Genomic DNA, 20,782 nt, shown 5'->3' on the forward strand with positions numbered 1-20,782 from the left:
CTTGAGCAGTGGGTAACAGAACGCCGTGGTTAAAAGCACAGACTTTGGAGTTAGACTGCCTGAATATGATTTCTGGCTTGATCAGTTACTAGCTCTGTGATATTGGACAAGTTAATTAACCTCTCTGGGCCTCAGTTTCCTTATTCATGCAATGGAGATAGTAACAGTAACTGTGTTATAGGTTGTTATGATGGTTAAATGGATTTACATTTGTGAAGTACTTGTAACAGAATGTGCTATTTAGGTGTATGTTAATTAAAATGGAAAAAAGTAGGAAGGCTCAGAGTCACCCAGCTGATGACAGCTGATCAGAGGGCAAACTTCAGACCGAATCAAAGATTAATTGATGTCAAAGTAGTCAGATAAACAATACCATAAATAATGAGCTTGTTTCATTATTTTTAGATTTAAAATTACATGCAAGACATTGATATAACATTAGTAGCCTTTTACACTGTATACCAAAGTTCCATTTGCTAGCAAGCCTACTCAAGCTCAACAAGAATTCATTAACCTTGATCTTTATGATCTTCAGTCCCTGTAGAGAGGTTTCTGGCTTCAGAATACAGGCACCTTTTCTTTCTTTTAATGGCAGAAGATAATGAAGTCAAATAGTATTTGTTATCATCATATACTGCCCTCCTGTATGTACCATTTTTTTCCCCTTGATGGAATACTTAACAGAAAAATTAAACAGAAGATAAATATAATTCTTTCTAGAAGTTGCAGTTTGATTTGGTAAATAATTTCTTGCTATAGTTAAATTCCTTTTATTGTAATGGATCAAGGTTGTCTACTTAAATCAGATATCATAGCTAATCCACAGCCCTGATCAGACTCCTGGTTTCTTGTCTGGTGTGGCCCTGGACTGAACTATTTTCTGTCTCTCATTCACTGCTTTCAAGCTTTTCTGTCATCAGTCCTTCGCCTTTCCCCCTAAATTTGGTGAATATAAAGGCTCTGATCTCCTCTGTCCTATCCTTTCCAGATTTTTAGTTTCCCTCATCCAATCTCATGGCCCTACTTTTACCTTTATGTGGATATCTTGAAAAACTGCCCTGTCATCATCCTGGTCTGTTTTTAGTCGGCCCTCAGTCTAACTGTACGCTAGTGTTTACACTTGAGTACCCTGCTCTAAACTTCAAATAGACATGCCATCCCCAATCCTTTGTCCCTCTTAACTCTGCCCAACTCTACCTCTTAATCCTATTCCTACTGTGTTTTAAAACCAGTGGCTCCCCTTACCTTTGCAGTTCTGTCAGGGCGTCAGCATCTCCCAGGCACCAAGGGTCAGTATTTGGAAGATCTGTGAATTCAGTATAATTAACAATAGACATGCCAAAGCTTTACTTCAAGGAATTTTAATCAACTGACTGTGAGTAGAATTTCCAAGGCCCCTCGATTGGGATGGGGAAAAATTACTTCATTTCAGTAATCTCTAAGTCAAAATTTAGCTTCTCCTTTTATGCTGAATATAGGTAAGAAACCACAGTAATGTTAATAGTACCCGTGACTTTGTCACCAATAGTAGTTATGAATATTTCCAGATTATATTAAATTTGTTGAGGATATCTTGATATATCTTTTATATTTATAACTTCTTCAAAATTATAGTCGTTATTAGACCGGCCACTAGATTGTACAATTTAATGCATTAATAATGAAACACCTTTATAATTTTATCCTGAATTTGTTTTTAAAAACATTTCGATAGCTGTATTTCACTGTGTTTGGTTTCCTTTGTAATACTATTTTATTTTATGCCTTTATACGCATTATTTTGAGAAGTGCTACAGAGGCTTTACCAGTCTGCCAAATGGGTCTATGGTCCAAAATATGGTGAAGAACCCCTGCTTTCCTGTAACATGTGCTCATACAAAATTTGAAAGCCATTGTAAGCTTTGAATGGTACTGCATGTTTATTTTTCATTGAGTGTTTTAAAAATACCTTCTTATGTCTCAGGCATTATTTTAACCAGTACTTCTTCTTAGTTTTTAGGACCAAAATGCCATTATTTTATAAGAACCATGGATTCTTTTGAACAGTTTTTAATATAGCAAAATAAAGATTAAGGAATAGGTTAATTTATTCACACTGCTGTGTGTGTGTGTGTGTTACTTGCTAGTGTGATTGCAAATAACAAAGAACTGAGCAAGCTTGCCAGCAATTTATCAAACAGGATTAGATTGAAGATATTAATAAACTGGAAAAGGGGAGCTAGGAAGCGAAGGGGAGGATGAGCCAGGTATAATCGGAGACCTGACTGAGCTCATTCCCCTTAGCAGCTGCTTATATATAAATTGGGTACTTTGGAAAATAAAGTGATTTTGATCATCTCTAGCCACATAGTAAAATGTTCTCAAGCTCTTTGGGTCATCCACGGATTTTAATTAGTTATACTTCTTACTCCTGATCTCATTATCTTGGAGGATTGTATACTTTCTAAAGAAAGAAATTAGCTAGGGAGAATGATTTCATTGAATTATGTTTACTGCCTTGCAATTCAATTATCTATTACTTCATAACAAACCATCCCAAAGCATAGTGGCCTAAACGACACTGTGTTATTTATTATCTCTCATGGCTCCGAGGGGTTCTTGCCTGGGGTCCCTTGGGCGGTGGCTGGCATCTAGAGACCCCCCACTCTGCATGCTCAGGGTGCTTCTCCACTCACGCTTGTGGTGCCTCTGTGCTTCTCTTGTGGCCGCTTCTCAGCAGAGTGGCCTGGACCATTTTTTATGGTGGGTCAGGTACCAAGAGGCAGGAAGCAGGGCCTCCCTCTCCTCTTAAAGGCCACGACCACAGTGGGCACAGCATCACTTATGCTGTGTTCCGTTGGCGAGGAAAAATTCCGTGGGGTGAAGGAACAGGCTCCAGCTCTCGACTGGGGCATCAGCACGTGTACACAGTGAAGGAAGGAACCGAAGGTACCCAAACTTCTTGTTTCCCCTGCTTCACCTTGCTTTCCTCTGCAAACTAGCTCTTCCTTCTGATTCCTCAATTTTTACTTATTAATAATTTAATTGGTTACTTTCTCCCAGGTGAACTCTATTTAATTTTTAATAGCTACTCTGATCTGTATCCATTTTTGTTTGTTTTTTCTCTGTAGCATCAGTGCCTCTTCAATCCACCACTGTTTTTTAGGCTCTCGTAACTTTCCCCTGCACTGTGATGGAGGCTTTTCCTATTGGTTATTTTAAAGTTTGGAAGTCTCCAAGATCACCCTCACTTCTGACACCAACTGCAAGTTTGGGCTCACAAGAGCACCCTCAGATTTGACAATCCCCTAGGAAGACTCCCAGAACTCTGAAAGCTGTTATACACACAGTTATGGTTTATTACAGCGAAAGGATGCAGCTTCAAATCAGGGAGGGGAAGGGGCACTTAGATCAAGGTCTAGAAGACTTCCAAAAGCTTCCTTCATCCTCTCCCAGTGGAGTCATGCAGGCAGGATTTACATCTCCCAGTAACAATGTGTGATAACACATATGGAGCACTGCCAACCAAAGAATTCACTCAAGCCTCCGTGTCCAGAGTTTTCACTGAGGCTCGGTCACATAGACTTGGTTGGTCACACAGACATTATTTTTTATTTTTATTTTTTTGGATGCGTTGGGTCTTCGTTGTTGCGCACAGGCTTTCTGTGGTTGAAGCAAGTGAGGGCTACTCTTTGTTGCAGTGTGCCGGCTTCTCATTGCCGTGGCTTCTCTTGTTGCGGAGCATGGGCTCTAGATGCGTGGGCTTCAGTACTTGCGGCATGTGGGCTTAGTAGTTGTGGCGTGCGGGCTCTAGGGCGCTTGGGCTTCAGTAGTTGTGGCATACGGGCTCAGTAGTTGTGGCTTGTGGGCTCTAGAACCCAGGCTCAGTAGTTGTGGTGCACGGGGTTAGTTGCTCCACTGCATGTGGGATCTTCCCAGACCAGGGATCAAACCCATGTCCCCTGCAGTGGCAGGCGGATTCTTAACCACTCCACCACCAGGGAAGTCCCCACACAGACATTATTAACTTACTCTCCAGTCCCTCCTGAGATCAAGCTGATAGCACAGGGTCACAAGCACCCACCATAAATCACATTGTGAGTATAGCATATATGCTGTGGCTCCAGACATCAAGGTAAACAATGACACTGTTACCAGACAGGTATTCCAAGGGCTTAGAGGCCACCAAATGCTAGACCTCTGTTCTGACAAAGTTAATCCTTTACTACAGACTTACTTTATCTCTTTCCCTTTCCATCCCATCTCATAAGCTCTTGCCAGATCAGTCTTTCTAGTGAGCAGTCTTAGTCATGCCACTGTCCTGCTCAACAACCTGTGAGGTCTCGTTGTAATTTTGTCCCTCTGCTTCAGTTTTTACAGGTGTTTTTGATTATAAATGTTCTCTTTTCTCGGCCCCATAAACCAGTAAAATATCAAAGTTATCCCAAAGTACTTAATTGTCCTATGTGTTTCTAACTGTTCTTTACTCTTGATGTCTTCTCAAACTCTGATGCACTTGCCCATTCAAAATCCTTGCAGGCTCGTCTATACGCCCCACTATCATAAAGTCTTAATTGCTTAAAATAGATTTATTTGATTCCTCTATGGATCCCTTTCCTTGTACCTCTCCATGACACTTGCCTTTCGCTGAAGTTATTTTTGTACCTGTCTTATTCTCTTTATTAGACAGCATGCTCCTTCAGAGTAAGGGTTGTGCCTTATTCCTCTTCATATTCCCTGTAGAGGCCAAGATAATGCCTGGAACCTGGAAGGGACAGAATAAGTGCAGGATTTAATTCCTATCTTCCGGAGAAGATCCAGCAAACAGTCAATGTCACAAGAACAGACTGCTTAAAATGGTGGCTTCTCTGTTGTGGCTTCACTTCCGTGCCAAATGGACATTATACATAATAGACCCTCTTAGGGTTGGTAGTGGGCTGGGGTAGTTAGGGAGTTTCTTTTGAGGATTTAGCTTTATTTTGAAGAACTGAATTCACATGAGCAGATAAACACAAGGAGCAAGCATTGTGTTGCTTGGTCCGTCTGCAGCATTTGGCACCATAGAGAGATCAGTGATTTGGGGAATCTAACCTAAAGAATGAGTGGGTCTTGTCGGTCCCAGTGTGAAAAATAATCTTATAGAATTCATTTAACTCCAGTTCTAGGTCTTTTTCTCTCTCCTGTGTTAAACCCTATCTCTTCCCCCTGCCAGGATTCCCATATGTGTTACACTGAGAGAGACAACTCTTTTGATGCATTCATGCATGTAATGATTCAGCATGTATTTAATGAGCATGTATTTATCAGGCACTTTGTCAGGTGTTGGAGATACAGTGGTGAACAAGACAGAAATAGCCCTTGTCCTGGTTTTCTCCATTAGAAAAGATTGTAAAACTCTAAGGCACATTTTCTGTTGGTTTACTTAACCTCCAACTCATTAATTTCCTTGTCATGCCTGTGAAACAGGAGAGCTAAATGGATAACATCTGCAGCAGATATGAGTTGAGCCCTTTTACTATGTGCTAATAAGCACTCTACCACCATTACCTTATTTAATCCTCACGACCCTTTGGGTAGAAACCTAATCATCATTACGTTATAGATGAGAAAACTGAGGCTGCGTTTCAGGTCTTGCCTCCCTAGACCATGTACTTTTTACCACTGCGTGATAGATTACTACTAGACTGAGTAAGCCTTCCCACCTTTTGCTGGGGTTGACTTTGATCTTGCATTGTTATTCTCACTAGGTGATCTAACACAGCTCTTGCCTGTGTTAAAATTCACACTTGGAGTTGCCCCTACAGTGTCAGCTGAAAGAAAGGATCAAATCCATTACCTGTTCAGGGCAGCTGTTCTTATCTTTGTTCTTTACTTTACAGAGCCTTATTATATTGCTTGGCTATCATCTTAGAAAAAAAGAGGAAGAGATGATATTAGACATGTTTTTTAACTAGCTACAAGTTGCTCACAATAATTGTGCCACTTGAAATTTTCTGGTAGTTCATTCCAAGTACATTAGTTGGTCTGAGTTCAACAAGTAAATTATGACTTTTATCAACAAGTGGGTTGACATTAAGCTTCTCAAACCTGCAACAAATCACATGACTCCCAGAAGGTCTGGAATGGTGGTTTGTCAGTGATAAATGGTTTCCCTGCTCTCTGATGCAAGAATATTATGAATGTTCACCCTCTCAGTTTATTTATTCAAGTATATTTGAAATGATATGTTTGGAGATCAGTGCATTTTGAGCTTTATGACAGGCTTATTTCCTGAAGGAGAGATAAATAAAATGTCAAATTCAGGACTAAACAATCTAGAATTTTAATTATCTAAATAAGTAAAGGAGCTAGTATTGCTTTTTACTGTTCTAATGACTCTGTCCCCTAAAGGTCCTTAGAGGGCTTCGTTCCAGGAGACATTCCTCTTGAACATATCGGCTGGTGCGTTTGTGGATGTAAGGGAACACATTACATTGTGTTGCTTTGCACAGTTGCAGTTGCAGTGGAGAAATATTTGCCCAAATTGCTTTTCACTGATTTAACCAGTGTTATTTCAATAGAATAGATTGAGGGCAGGTTAGTAGAATGGCTAAGAGTAGGGCTCTGAAAATTGGGTTTGAGTGTTGTATAACTAGGCAATTTAATCTAAATGTCAGATTCTTCATCTGTAAAATGGGAACAATAATAATTCCTACCTCATATTGTTTAAAGAATTAAACATGTTTTGTGCTGGGCATATATTAAATACCCACTAGCTCCAAAAGGCTAGTTGTTGTTTTATTTATTTTTATTGGAGAAAGTATGTTCTCTTTCTATTTATTAAAAAATTTTCCACTTTAAGATAATAAGTGGTTTTTGGTGATTAGCATTATTAAATACAAAAAAGTCACTGCAAGGAAGAAAAAAGAGAAACACAAATAATGGTCTCTTAACAGGGTGGTTTTCGAGATGTCATACTTGATTCTAGCGGTCAACATACAAGAGTTTTGAATTCATGCCTAATTCTTGGTAGCAAATGAAAATCTTTTGGAAACTACAAGGTATTGACATTCTGTGGACTATGGAGCCACCCCATTTGGGTTCAAATCTAAACTTATTTATTTACTGTTACTTATTTACTGTGTAACTTTGGGCAAGTGACTCTGTGCTTCAGTTTCCATGTATGTAAAAGGAGATAATAAAAGTACCGACCATATAAGGTTGTTAGGTGAGGATCAAATGAGAAAGTATCTGTGAACCCTTTAGAACAGTGCCTGGCACATAGTAAGTACAATATGAGAACTTATTCTTTTAGATTGTTGGTACAAACCCAACTAAACTTGATTCCCAACTATAATAGATATGCATATTGAATCGTGGGTAGAATAATTCTGGATTATTGTAGACATTGACTGACTGGATATATACATAAGGAATATGTCAGATATGGAAAAATCACGAATTCAAGATCTCCTTGGAAGTAGGGTCATTATTTAAAAGAAGCCATTCATAAAATTGTATATAGTTATTGTAACTGATGTTGAACCTTTTTTACTTAACATTCATAGCAGCATAATAACCTCCACTCCTGCCTTTATAAACTCAGACATGATTTGACCTATATTTCCTTGCTTGTCGCTTTAAGAGATTATTCAGTCAAGGACGAAACAAGAATTGTGTAGGACAGTCTCGAAGTAATTACCATGGACTTCAGAATAGTCTTGTTGGAGAATGACTGCTGAGAGACGAACCCTAATTTCCTCTGTGGCTCTAATAGAAATTGTAAAAGTTTAGTAACTGTGGTTCTAGGGACTGTGAGAGTTTCAGGCAACAGGAAGAATTTTGGATTTGACAGCAGGAATCCTGGGTGCCAGTTCCATTGCTGCCACAAAAATTCACTGTTTTCTTTATTCCTCACTTTCCTCTTATAAATGAACAATGAGAGTGTCTATCCTCCTGTTCTCACAGGATTGTTTTAGGGGCCCAATAATATAACGTGTGGAAGGCAGCTATGCTCACTACTGTACCACAAGGTGGGCGGGAGGGATCAATAAGGAGTTTGGGAGTAACAGATATACACTACTGTGTATAAAATAGATGAATAATGAGGACCTACTGTAGGGCACAGGGAACTCTGCTCAATACTCTGTAATAACCTCTATGGGAAAAGAATCTGAAACAGAGTAGATATGTATGTAACTGAATTACTTTGCTGAACACCTGAAACTAATACAACATTGTAGATCAACTATACATCAATTAAAAAGGGTAATTAGTGAAAAATATGCAAGTTGAAAAAGTTAAAAAATATATATATATAACGTGGAATCCCTGGGCACATAATTGTGCTTTCCATTTTTATTAATGTCAAGACAAGGCTGAAGAATTAAGCGTTTTTGTTTCCCTGTGGAACCATGGGTACATGGTTTGGGCTATGAGAAGAGAAAAGCAGAAGGGATATTTTCTATTTAAATTCTATTCTACTAAATTTAGTTGTAATTAATTTAATTCTATTTAATTTATTCTAATTCTGTTTAAACATATCACTTTCCCTCATAGCATATGATTTTGACCTATTTAGCAGTATGAGAACACAGGAGAGGGGGAACTTGGATTGGGTTAAGGGAGAGGAGAGGGTCCTTGTGTAAAGCTGAAAAGGGTATGTGTGGATGCGTTTTGTCAAGCCTTTGGTTTTTTTTTTTTCAATTTTAATTTTAATTTCTTTTTTTTTACAGTAGGTCCTTTTTGGTTATCTACTTTAAATATAGCAGTGTGTACATGTCAGTCCCAAACTCCCAATCTATCCCTTCTCCGTACCCTTCCCCCTGGTAACCATAAGTTCATTCTCTAAGTCTGTGAGTCTGTTTCTGTTTTGTAGATAAGTTCATTTGTGTTATATCTGAGATTCCACATACAAGCGATATCGTATGGCATTTGTCTTTCTCTGTCTGACTTCACTTAGTATAATAATCTTCAGGTCCATTTGTGTTGCCGCAAATGGCATTATTTCATTCTTTCTTTATGGCTGAGTAATATTCCATTGTATATATGTACCACATCTTCTTTATCCATTCCTCTGTTGATGGACACTTAGGTTGCTTCCATGTCCTGGCTATTTGTCATCCAGATGAGGACTTAACAAGATTCTCAGACCTCCTCTGGGGGGAATAAGGGAAAAGATGATAGGAACAGTATGTTTCGGAATCCGGAGAGGTTTGTGAGGGGAGGCATTGGGGATTCCTGTTAGGGAGAAGGGAGGAACCTGGCTGATAAAGGAGCTCTCCCAGGAAGGGGCAGAACTGACCCAGAGAAAGAGCATCGCCTGGATAATTACCTTCTAGAAAACACGAGGGTCAACTTTATTTGAAGGTTTTTAAAAACTGCAGGTTTCTTCTATCTGCAGTTTTTAATGCCCTGTCGATTTTTCAATAATTGCTAAAGTCAAACTATCCTAGAGCAGCACAGAAAGACATGTATTTATCTGGATCAGACCAATAGAAGGAAAACTTGCCTTTCCAAAATGCAGTGGGTCAGAGGGAGGGGAACAATTTGGGTCAGAGCTTGGGTGCTGGCCATGAAAAGGAAAGCAGATGGGCCAAATCTTATTCATATTTGGCTTTTGCTCCAGCAGGTACCCTCAACCATAATGGGTCTACAGAGAAGGAGGAGAGGCTACTCTACTCTGGCTTGTTCCTTCTACCCTACTTTTTATCACCGTTTCCGTCTCCTCTGCTAACTCCCAACCCTCTTTTTTCAAGAGTTGCTATTTTGCTTTAAAGTCCTACCCTTTCCTACCTCCAGTGTTTATGCCCTCAGTGGACCAAAGTTAGAGAAGTTCTTTGTTCTTTCTGTCTAGGTGATGACTAGGGAGGCTTCTCAGCCATGTCTCTGCATCTCCTACTAAATTCTCTTTCCCATACAAAATCGATAAATCTTGAAATATTTCTACAAATAATAATGGATGATCTACATTTCTTCAGATCAGCTGAGAAGTTAGCCATCATATATTACATTAGTTTCATACGATGTTTTATAAGGTCTAAATGAATTTATACGACTAAGTTTGGGACAAAAGATATTGCTGAGTTGGAGACTTGACTGTATTACGGAGTGGTAGGATGGTTGCAATGGAAAATGAAAAGGCATTGAAATCAGACAACTTGGGTGTACATTCAGGCCCCACTATGACTTTGGGCAACTCCTGTTACCTCTTTAAAATTCAGTTTCCTCTGTGGGATGGAGACAAAAATATTCAATCTCAAAAAACTAAGCATAGAAGGATGCTTCTTCAGTATCATAAAGATTACCTGTTTTAAATCCATAGCCAACATCCAGCGCATCATATGAGACCCTGGAATTTTAATATTTTAGTCAGTTAAAAGATACGGATATCGATGTTCACCGTGACTTTTAAACATTGTTTGGGAAGTTTTGTTCTTTGTATTAAGGCATGACAAAGAGAGAGAGAGAGAATGGGAATGAAATGTGGGAAGAAAAGAGCATCCTAAGAATAACTGAAATGAAAAGTGGGTGGGGCCTATGTAAAGAAAAAACAGGGCAGGATAGCCAAGAAAATTTAGAAAAAGAAGTAGGAGATATTTCTCCTACCAAATATTATGTGTTCTGTCAAGTTTACACTGTGAGCACAGAATTGACAGATGGATCAGAGGGGGAGAAATAGCCCTGAATCTGGGGTCCAGACACTGACTTCTTTTTTTAAAAATTTACTTATTTATTTATTTTTGGCTGCATTGGGTCTTCGTTGCTGTGTGCGGGAGCTCTTTAGTTGCCGTGAGCGGGGCTACTCTTCGTTGTGGTGCACGGGCTTCTCATTGTGGTGGCTTTTCTTGTTGTGGAGCACGAGCTCTAGGCATGCGGGCTTCAGTAGTTGTGGCACGTGGGCTCAGTAGTTTTGGCGCAGGGGCTTAGTTGCTCCGCGGCATGTGGGATCTTCCCGGACCAGGGCTCGAACCCTTATCCCCTGCATTGGCAGGCGGATTCTTAACCACTGCGTCACCAGGGAAGTCCCCACCATTGACTTCTTGAGCACATGTGCTGTGCTACACACTGAAGTAAGTGCTTTCTGTAAATTATCTAGCTTAAGCCTTACAAGAAAACTGTAAGATAGGTATTGTTATCCCCATTTTATTTTTAAGGAAAAATAAGATTTAGAGAAGTTAAAGAACACTTACCGTGTTGTCAAAACTGACATTAGAGCTCAGATTGTACCTCAAAGCAACTGCTCTCAAAGTGAATCTTATACAAATGAACCATGAAGGAATGAGTGATTTTACCAGTGGTGTTGGGGAAAAGGCCGAGAGAGGGGGTCATCAGAAATCACATAAGTACTCGCCTCACACCATACCAACAATAAATTCTACACAGATTGAAAAAAAAAGAGGCAAGGGTAAAAGGTAGTAGCAGAGTTGGAGGGCAAGTAAAAGAAAATATAAGTAGCTATTTCATTGAAATTGGACTGGGGAAAAACTTTCTAAGCATAGAAACCATGGAAAAAACCACAAAAGAAATGATTGATATGCTTGGTTACATAAAATTTCAACTTCTGTGCATCAAAACCATTATAAAGCAAACCTAAATGCAAGGAACAGACTAGGGAGGCAAATGAAAATATGTATACAATTATAATACACAAATGATTAATATCTTTATTGTATAATGAACTCTTACAAATCAATAAGAAAACTACAAATTTCCTAAGTAAAAATGGTCAAAGGCAATAACAGGAGAACTACCATAGATTTTAAAAATTACTCCGCAGTAATAATAAGAAAAACTAATTAAAATTAAAGGTAGATGTTATTTTTGCTATGAAATAAAAGTATTTTATGAAAATTTTAAGGTACATTTGAACATTTTGAGAAATAGGAAGTGAGCTGCACTGTTCATTTTCCTTTTGGTGGGCAATCTATAGATTTTTGTCCTTTTGGTGGGCAAATTATAGACAAATGCCATGGGAAAAGTTTATGCCTTTTCTTCAGAAATTCCGTTTTGGTGAGTTTCACTTAAGGAAATTAGCCAATTATCATGTTGAGATTTTTATACAAGGATATTATTTCAATGTTAGATGTACTAGACAAAAAGAAAAGCAAGACGATTTAAATAATAAATATCAGAAAATATTTGAACGAATTTTGTGAATATGAAGATTTGGATGCGTGATCTATCAAGATTGTGTTTTCAAAGACTATTATATATATAAATGATTTGATGTTAAGGGAAAAAGGCAAGATACACTGTATATGCAGTATAATTCTAAATCTCATTTAAAATACTGTGTGTATAACTTTATATATTGAAAGGGAACAAGAGAAGATGTTAATTTCCTTCTAAATGGTGGGGTTGTGATGGGTTTTTATTCTCTGCATTTTGCATATTTTCTACAATGAATGTATATTGCTTTTATATATAATTATAAAAAGTTATTGGGACTTCCCTGGTGGCACAGTGGTTAAGAATCTGCCTGCCAATGCAGGGGACACGGGTTCCAGCCCTGGTCCGGGAAGATCCCACATGCTGCGGAGCAACTAAGCCCGTGTGCCACAACTACTGACCCTGCGCTCTAGAGCCCGCGAGGCACAGCTACTGAGCCCACACGCGACAACTACTGAAGCCTGTGCGCCACAACTACTGAGCCCACACGCTGCAACTACTGAATCCCGCGTGCTCTAGGGCCCGCATGCCGCAACTACTGAGCCTGCGTGCTGCAACTACTGAAGCCCGCACGCCTAGAGCCTGTGCTCCACAACAGGAGAAGCCACCACAATGAGAAGCCCACGCATCGCACCAAAGAGTAGCCACCGCTTGCTGCAACTAGAGAAAGCCCGCAGGCAGCATCGAAGACCCAACGCAGCCAAAAAAAAAAAAGTTATTAACGTTATTGTTTTAGAAGATGTAAAGATTAAATTTAAAAATATGGCTAAGAATAAAGTAAGGTTTTAGAAATGTTAATTTTATTTTCCTTTAATGGAACCTTAGATAGAAACTTCAAATTTCAGATTTAATTATTTATGATTTGATAGTGGATTTTTAAAAACTGATAGATTAAATAATCTTTGTGGCATCAATTTGTATTGGTTTTGGTAGAGCTGAGTTAACTAATGCAAGCGTCGCTAGAACTGAAGATCCAAAGCAGAATGTTCCTTTCTTCATATTCTACATACATAAGCTTTGATTCCTGTCGGAATAATTTGCATCTTGCACATATTGCTATATCCTAATAGGAAACGAGCTAAGAGCATTTTTTTTTTTCCCTGATGGAATAAAGTTAGCATTTTGTAAAAGCAGAAAGTCAGCCATAACCTTCATCTTGGAGTACCTGTTCTCAAAGTGGGTCCTTAGTTTTGTCTTTCGAGGCTGTAATAATATTATAGGAGCCATGTCATCTCTTGCACAATCAGTCTTTTGGCTTTTACATGCCTTGTTATTTCTGGCTCTTGATAAACAATATTTGCGGTAATGAAGTTTGAGAAAGAAAATGGATTTCTCATAATAGCTGTGGAGGGAAATGGTATGGAAAAATGTTTCACTGTGCCAGCATTTTCACACAGAGGAAAATTTTTTTGCCTTATCTTTACTATAACTGTCGAAGCTATATCTCGTGGGCATATTCATTTCAAGTTCAGGGTCATACTTTTTGTGCATTTGACACAACTTCGTCTTTAAAAATTCTATTCAGATTATTGATGCCATTGATTGGGTGTGCATACTTCCGAGCTTTTCTTTATTGCGTAGTAATCTAAGCATTTCCTGCAGACTTCTTTCCCTGTAATCCATCATATTTCCTCTGTTTTTCTTTGTGTCCCCTTTTAAGACACTTCCTATGTTTTTTTTTTTTAACATCTTTATTGGAGTATAATTGCTGTGTTAGTATGTGCTGTATAACAAAGTGAATCAGCTATACATATACATATATCCCCATATCCCCTCCCTCTTGCGTCTCCCTCCCACCCTCCCTACCCCACCCCTCTAGGTGGTCACAAAGCATCGAGCTGATCTCCCTGTGCTATGCAGCTGCTTCCCACTAGCTATCTATTTTACATTTGGTAGTGTATATATGTCCATGCCACTCTCACTTCGTCCCAGCTTACCCTTCCCCTACTTCCTGTGTTTTTAAGTCCATTAATAACAAGCATTTGTAAGCTACTGTCATGGTAAATATATGAAATTCTTTCATATTTGCTAAATGTTGATTTCTTTGTTTTTAGGATGACTATGGATCCTACTATTCACGAAGCTCTAGAAAGGTAAATGAAATTAACAATGACTTCAACAAATCTATTATTTTTGGTTTCCTTTCTTTGTTGTAATTGTAAACATGGACTCAAATGAATTTTTTATATGAAATGCTACTTTTAACTAGTTTATTAGTTTTTTAAAATTAGAGAATAAGTTGAAAGCTTTTATAGTTTGCCTAGTGGGATGACCTGGTCACCTGGACACGTGTTCATGGTAGGATGGTACCTTGAGGGTGTCCACTGTGTTCCACACCTGGTCCTCAGCTGTGCAGTTTGAGGTTTGAGTTTATGGCACGTGAGAGTAGCCATGTCCCTTGGAGACTGATGCAGCGTCAATTTCTCCGTTTATGATGCCATGAGAGCCCAATGCTTGGCTTACCTCATTAGTACATTCCTTCTCTCCTGTTTGAAAAGCCTGCATGGGAGTCCAATTATGATCGGTCACTGGCTTCTAGATCTGGAATTAGAACAAGGAGAGCCAGTTTGAAGATTTTAATAGTGAAAGACTTTTTCACCATGATAACCTGATGTGTCTGTCTAACCGTGAGGGATGTTCTGCTTGGTGGGCCATGTGGGTGCCTTTTCCCCGTACAGCGATGAGTATAGGCACACCTTGTTTTATTGCACTGCACTTTATTGTGCTTTGCAGATGTTGCATTTTGTTTTTTGTTTTTGTTTGTTTATTTGTTTGTTTTACAAAGTGAAGGTTTGGGGCAAGCCTGCATAAAGCAAGTCTGTTGGCGTCATTTTTCCAACAGTGTTTGCTCACTTTGTGTCTCTGTGTCACATTTCAGTAATTCTTACAATACTTCAAACTTTTTCGTGACTGTTATATTTCTTATGGTGATCTGTGATCAGTGATCTTTGATGTTACTATTGTAATTGTTTTGGGGCTCCATGAACCACGTCCGTATAAGATGGCAGACTTAATAAATGTGTGTTGAGTGTTCCACTGACCAGCCTTCCCCCCTATTTCTCCCTTTCCTTGGGCCTCCCTATTCCCTGAGACACAACAATATTGAAATTAGGCTAATTAATAAGTTTACAGTGGCCCCTAAGTGTTCAAGGGAAAGGAAGAGTCGATATCTCTCACCTTAAAGGCCAAAAGCTAGGCTTCTTGCCCCAAGCAGCTGAGTTGTGAATGCAAAGGAAGAGTTCTTGAAGGAAATTAGAAGTGCTGCTCTAGGGCACATACAAATGATAAGAAAGTGAAACAGCCCTATTGCTGATATGGAGAAAGTTGTAGTGGTCTGGATAGAAGATCAAACCAGCCACAACATTCCCTTCAGCCAAAGCCTAATCCAGAGCAAGGTCCTAACTCCCTTCAATTCTGTGAAGGCTGAGTGAGGTGAGAAAGCTGCAGAAGAAAAGTTTGAAGCTAGCAAAGGTTGGTTCATGAGATTTAAGGAAAGAAGTCATCTCCGTAACATCAAAGTGCAAAGTGAAGCAGCAAGTGCTGATGTAGAAGCTGCAGCAAGTTATCCAGAAAATCTAGCTAAGATTTTGAAGGTGGCTACATTAAACAACAGATTTTCAATGTGGACACATCAGCCTTCTATTGGAAGAAGATGCCATTTAGGACTTTCATAACTTGAGAGGAGAAGTCAATGCCTGGCTTCACTTGAAAGCTTCAAAGGACAGGCTGACTCTTGTTAGGGGCTAATGCAACTGGTGACTTGAAGTTGAAGCCAATGCTCATTTACCATTCTGAAAATTCTAGGGCCCTTACAAATTATGCTAAATCTACTCTGCCTGTGGTCTGTAAATGGAACAACAAAGCCTGGATAACAGCACATCTGTTGACAACATGGTTTACTGAATGTTTTAAGCCTACTGTTGAGACCTTCTGCTAGGAAAAAAAGATTCCTTTTAAATTATTACTGCTTATTGACAATGCACCTGGTCATCCAAGGGCTCTGATGGAGATGTACAATGAGATTAATGCTGTTTTCATGCCTGCCAACACAGCATCCATTCTGCAGCCCATGGATCAAGGAGTAATTTCAACTTTCAGGTCTCATTATTTAAGGAACACATTTCATAAGACCATAGCTGCCATAGATAGTGATTCCTCTGATGGATCTGGAGAACGTAAACTGAAAAATGTTTTATAAAGGACTCACCATTCTAGATGCCATTAAGAACATTCATGATTCATGGGAAGTGGTCAAAATATCAACATTAACAGGAGTTTGGAAGAAGTTGATTCCAACCCTCATGGATGACTTGGAGGGGTTCACAACTTCACTGGAGAAAGTAACTACAGTTGGGGTGGAAATAGCACGAGAACTAGAATTAGAAGTGGAACCTGAAGATGTGACTGAATTGCTGCAATCTCCTGATAAAACTTGAATGGATGAGGAGTTGCTTCTTACGGAAGCAAAGAAACAAAGAAAGTGGTTTTTTGAAATGGAATCTATTCCTGGTGAAGGTGCTGTGTGAAGATTGTTGAAATGACAGCAAAGGATTTAGAATATTACATAAACTTATTTGATAAAGCAGTGGCAGGGTTTGAGAGGATTGACTCCAATTTTGAAAGAAGTTCTGTGGGTAAAATGCTATCAAACCGCATTGGATGCTACAGAGAAATCTTTCATATAAGGAAGAGTCCATTAATGCAGCAAACTTCATTGTTGTCTTACTTTAAGAAACTGCCACCTTCGGCAACTACCGCCCTGACCAGTCAGCAGCCATCAATATTGAGGTAAGACCCTCCACCAGCTAAAAGATTACTGACTCACTGAAGGCACAGATGATGGTGAGCATTTTTTAGCAATAAAGTATTTTTTAATTAAGGCATGTACATTGTTTTTTTAGACATAATAATATTGCACACTTAATAGACTACAGTGTAGTGTAAACATAACTTTTATATATGTACTGGGAAACAAAAAATTTGGTGTGACTCGCTTTATTGCAGTATTTGCTTTATTGTGGTGGTCTGGAACCAAACCTACGCTATCTGGAACCAAACCTACAGTTTCTACCATTCATCTTTCCACATGCTCATAACTTCCACTGGTCTTTCTGCTTTTAGTCTGGGAGGTATTATGCTTTCCAACTGTCAGGCTAAGGCACCAGTTAAGACAGACTGCTTTTGAGTGTCATCTCTACTTGACTCTGTGCTCTTGGACAAGGTACTGAATTGCTCTATGCTTCATTTTCCTCATTTGAAAATAGTAAGAGTACCTACCTCATAGGTTTGTTGTGAGATGAAACATTTAACTCAGTGACATAATAAGAGCTCAATAAATTCCAAACAATATAATTCATGTTATTCCGGCTTAGTGTTTGTTCTAAGGTGACTTCCGCACACATATGTATAGATTTTATTAGGTTGAATGATGTGAAATTGCCATTTTGGTATGTCAAAAACACCAGCTATTTCATATGGCTAAACCCAGTAATAACTTATGATTCCATTTCTTGTCTATAGAACCTTTAGTTATTTTGCTTACACATGTCACTACCCTAATTTAACATATAAGTGCACTTGAATTATCTTCCTTAACTCATGTTATTTTGTTGTTGTTCAATGAAATGGCAGAGTAATACCGACCTTGGAGGGTCATGAGCTACTCATAAGAATGATAATGTCGTCTGTGGAGATTTTTACATCGATTCAGTAGGCATTTCTCATCGTGTCACCGGCAGGGTCTCACCTCTGCAGGATGTTGCATTGTTGCTGGTCAGTGTTATTTGTGTCACTAGTGATAAGCTGAAACCAGATTCATCTGAGTCCTACACTTAATTTCATCTTGCCCATGTTTCATATGTCTGACTTCTTGAAGAACTTTTGCACGTTTAGGGTATTTTCTTTTCCAATAATTTTAGGGGACAAGAGTATCACTATCTTCATTTTCTAAAGTTAAAAAAATTGAATCATATGTGAAATGGATCAAAAGCATAGCTCCCAGTTAGTGGCTCTGCAGAGAGCTGAACGGAGATCTTCAGAATTTCAAAGCTAAGGTAGGTTTTGATTGGTTTCATTTAAAACTCTCATTTTATGTAGTTAGATAAATAAAAATCTTAAAAGGTTGTCTGAGATAATGATAGTAGAATCAAAACAGGAATGGCTGTCTCCCAGCTTCCCCCATTTTTACTCTATTTCTAGGATTCTGTGGTTGCTCAAAAGCATTCTCTGCTTTAGAATCTTAAATCTAGCATAGTTAATAATTGATACCATTTTCAGAATGAACGAAACATGAATTTTACCAATACTCTGGCGAAGAACAAAAATATACGTTGTCACGTTTCGCGATTGAAACATTTTTGTTGATCTTAAATCTTCTATGAGAATGAAACAATTACTCATGCGTGGATTTAGAACTTTCTTGTTCTGTTCTACTCATGTATTTGTGCACAGACTGACCTCCTTTATTTAGCCTTTAGTCATTTAAACAGCTTCTGGAATGAATGTGTGATCATGCTACCTACGTTCTATAGCAGTCTTTTACACGTGGTTTAAATGCTGTCTTTACTGAAGTCCTGGCTTTGTACCTGTGATGTCTGAAGACCTTAGGCAGCTGTTGGGAATGCCAGGCTGAAATGATTTCTCTAGAGGCTCCAACAGCATCAGGAATTCAGTTAGGCGAGCGATCAAAACTAACTGGGGCAAAAAGAGGCTCAGAGCTGATGCCTTTTATCCCCAAAGTGAAGGGTTTCTTCTGCTTTTTTGGGGGGATCTTGGCAGTATCTCTTCTGGCCTCTATTTGGTTTGAGTATAAACTCAACTGTCTTGGTGCTTTGGAACCTGACTGGTCTGTCAGCTGAGTCTGCCTTCTCTCTTGTCAGTTTCAAAGAACATACCAGAAGCCAGAGATCTGAACTCTAAAGAGGCCCCTCACTGCTTGATACCCACTCCAGCCCCTCCCTTTCCAGGCACTTCATGTTCAACCCACTCGGGTAGCAAAACGGGGCCCCAGGAGGCAACATAGAATCCCTGTCATTTTTTTCAGAATCCTTGTTATTGAATCCTCTCACCCAGTTAAAATATGAAAGTCTTCCTGGGATTAGAGAATGAGGAGAAATGACTTCATGGTGCATAAATTGAAGGCGTGGCTTGGGTGAATTCTGAGTTTAATGAGATAAAAAGAGTATCAATAAAAATGAAAGGAAACCCATTTATTATGTCTGGTATTGGACTCTCCCCCACCCCCACTACTTTGATTATGTGTTTTTATAGAATGTGAATCAAATGGCAGCATTTAAGAAACCGAGGTCACTTTTTAAATCTTGTCCACCAAAGACTTGACTAGGCAGGCCTTTGATTTAGATGTTTGTAGATGTGACTTGACATCTGCACATAGGTGTGCTGTCAGAACATGTGATTTAGTTAATAGAAAGGATGAAGTAAAGCATGAGCTTCTCTGATAGAATTCTTTTGTCTTTGACCTGAAGAATATGAGTAATCAGGAACGATGCTCTCTCGTGTTGAGCGAAGTCTGCCTCTGATGACACAACTCTAAGACCTGTCAGAATTGACTCATGCCCACCTTAAGGGTATGAGTTACAATGAGTCTGACTAAAAATACCTGGCTGGTTGGTGGTGTTTGTGAAAGTGTGTTTTCCTTCTACATTCGGAACAGATCAGAGCTGCCACCATGCGGACGCCCCGCTGCCCTGAAGGTCTTTATGGGGAGAGACTGACTGACGTGAGGTTCAGATGTGAGAGAGCTCTGGCCGCACCCGCTGTCACTTCCCTTAGTTCAGGACCGATCTGAAGGCTGAGATGTGTCTTTGCTCTTTGCTCCTTCAAGTGGGCCCTTCTTGAAGGTGTGTGGTCAGTAGGAAGAAAAGACTCCCATTTTCTCTTGGGAGTGTCAGTCCTGAAACATTTTTTCATGACATTCAGGGAAGATGTGTTTGCTTTGATTTCTGTTCTAAAGAGAATCCTATTGTTGGTCCTTTAAAAAATGTGTTAGGAATACATGTGTGTATGTGTGTGTGTGTGTGTGTGTGTGTGAGAGAGAGAGAGAATGTGATGGGGAGAGATAAGGGGGTATGTAGAGAATGAAAGGGGGATTTGGAAGATAAGAATCATAACTCTTACTCAGAATAGTTACAAATGTATATAATTTACCTGTATCAGAAATCATCTTATAAATGACAAGTCGTTAGTTAACTAACATCTAGTTATCACATACAAGTAACTTACGCAAGCTCAGAACCTATGAGCTTAGAATCCTGGCCCAGCAGACCAAAGAATCAATAACCAAAACATGTTAATCTCATGCTCTCTCAAAATGGTCCTCCCTAGGATCCTTCTACACATGAGAAAATCCAATTTTTCAACTGACCCTCTGGTTTCCAGTACGCCACTTTAGAGCTGTTAAAGATTTCGGAAATGATGTCTGTTATCACAGTATTTTCTCCCAGATCTCTGATGCTGTCTATTTACTGTCTCCCTGAAAGTTCAGAGAATAATCTATTTTATTTTTTTCTGCATGTTTATTATGCTTTGCTCAAGTCAGTGGTGAGGCTGTCATATTTACCCTGTAAAAGGACTTAACATATGATGTGACACTACTAGTTTGGATTGGTTACTAGATTCAAGAGTTTGGCAGTTG

The 20,782-nt window shown here is 39.1% G+C and overlaps 1 protein-coding gene across 9 annotated transcripts in view; it reads left to right on the forward strand.

The window, feature by feature from the left end:
- Positions 1-20,782, forward strand: part of ANK3 (ankyrin 3) — a 685,538-nt gene that overhangs the window by 100,510 nt on the left and 564,246 nt on the right. For all 9 annotated transcript variants that reach the window (XM_061181623.1, XM_061181653.1, XM_061181663.1 and 6 more), the window contains exon 2: positions 14,184-14,222. In XM_061181623.1, coding sequence (XP_061037606.1) covers positions 14,184-14,222 — 39 coding nt within the window. The remainder of the gene's footprint in view (positions 1-14,183; positions 14,223-20,782) is intronic.

The sequence above is a fragment of the Eubalaena glacialis genome, chromosome 1 (genome assembly GCF_028564815.1).
Source record: "Eubalaena glacialis isolate mEubGla1 chromosome 1, mEubGla1.1.hap2.+ XY, whole genome shotgun sequence".
In the NCBI taxonomy this organism is placed as follows: domain Eukaryota; kingdom Metazoa; phylum Chordata; class Mammalia; order Artiodactyla; family Balaenidae; genus Eubalaena; species Eubalaena glacialis.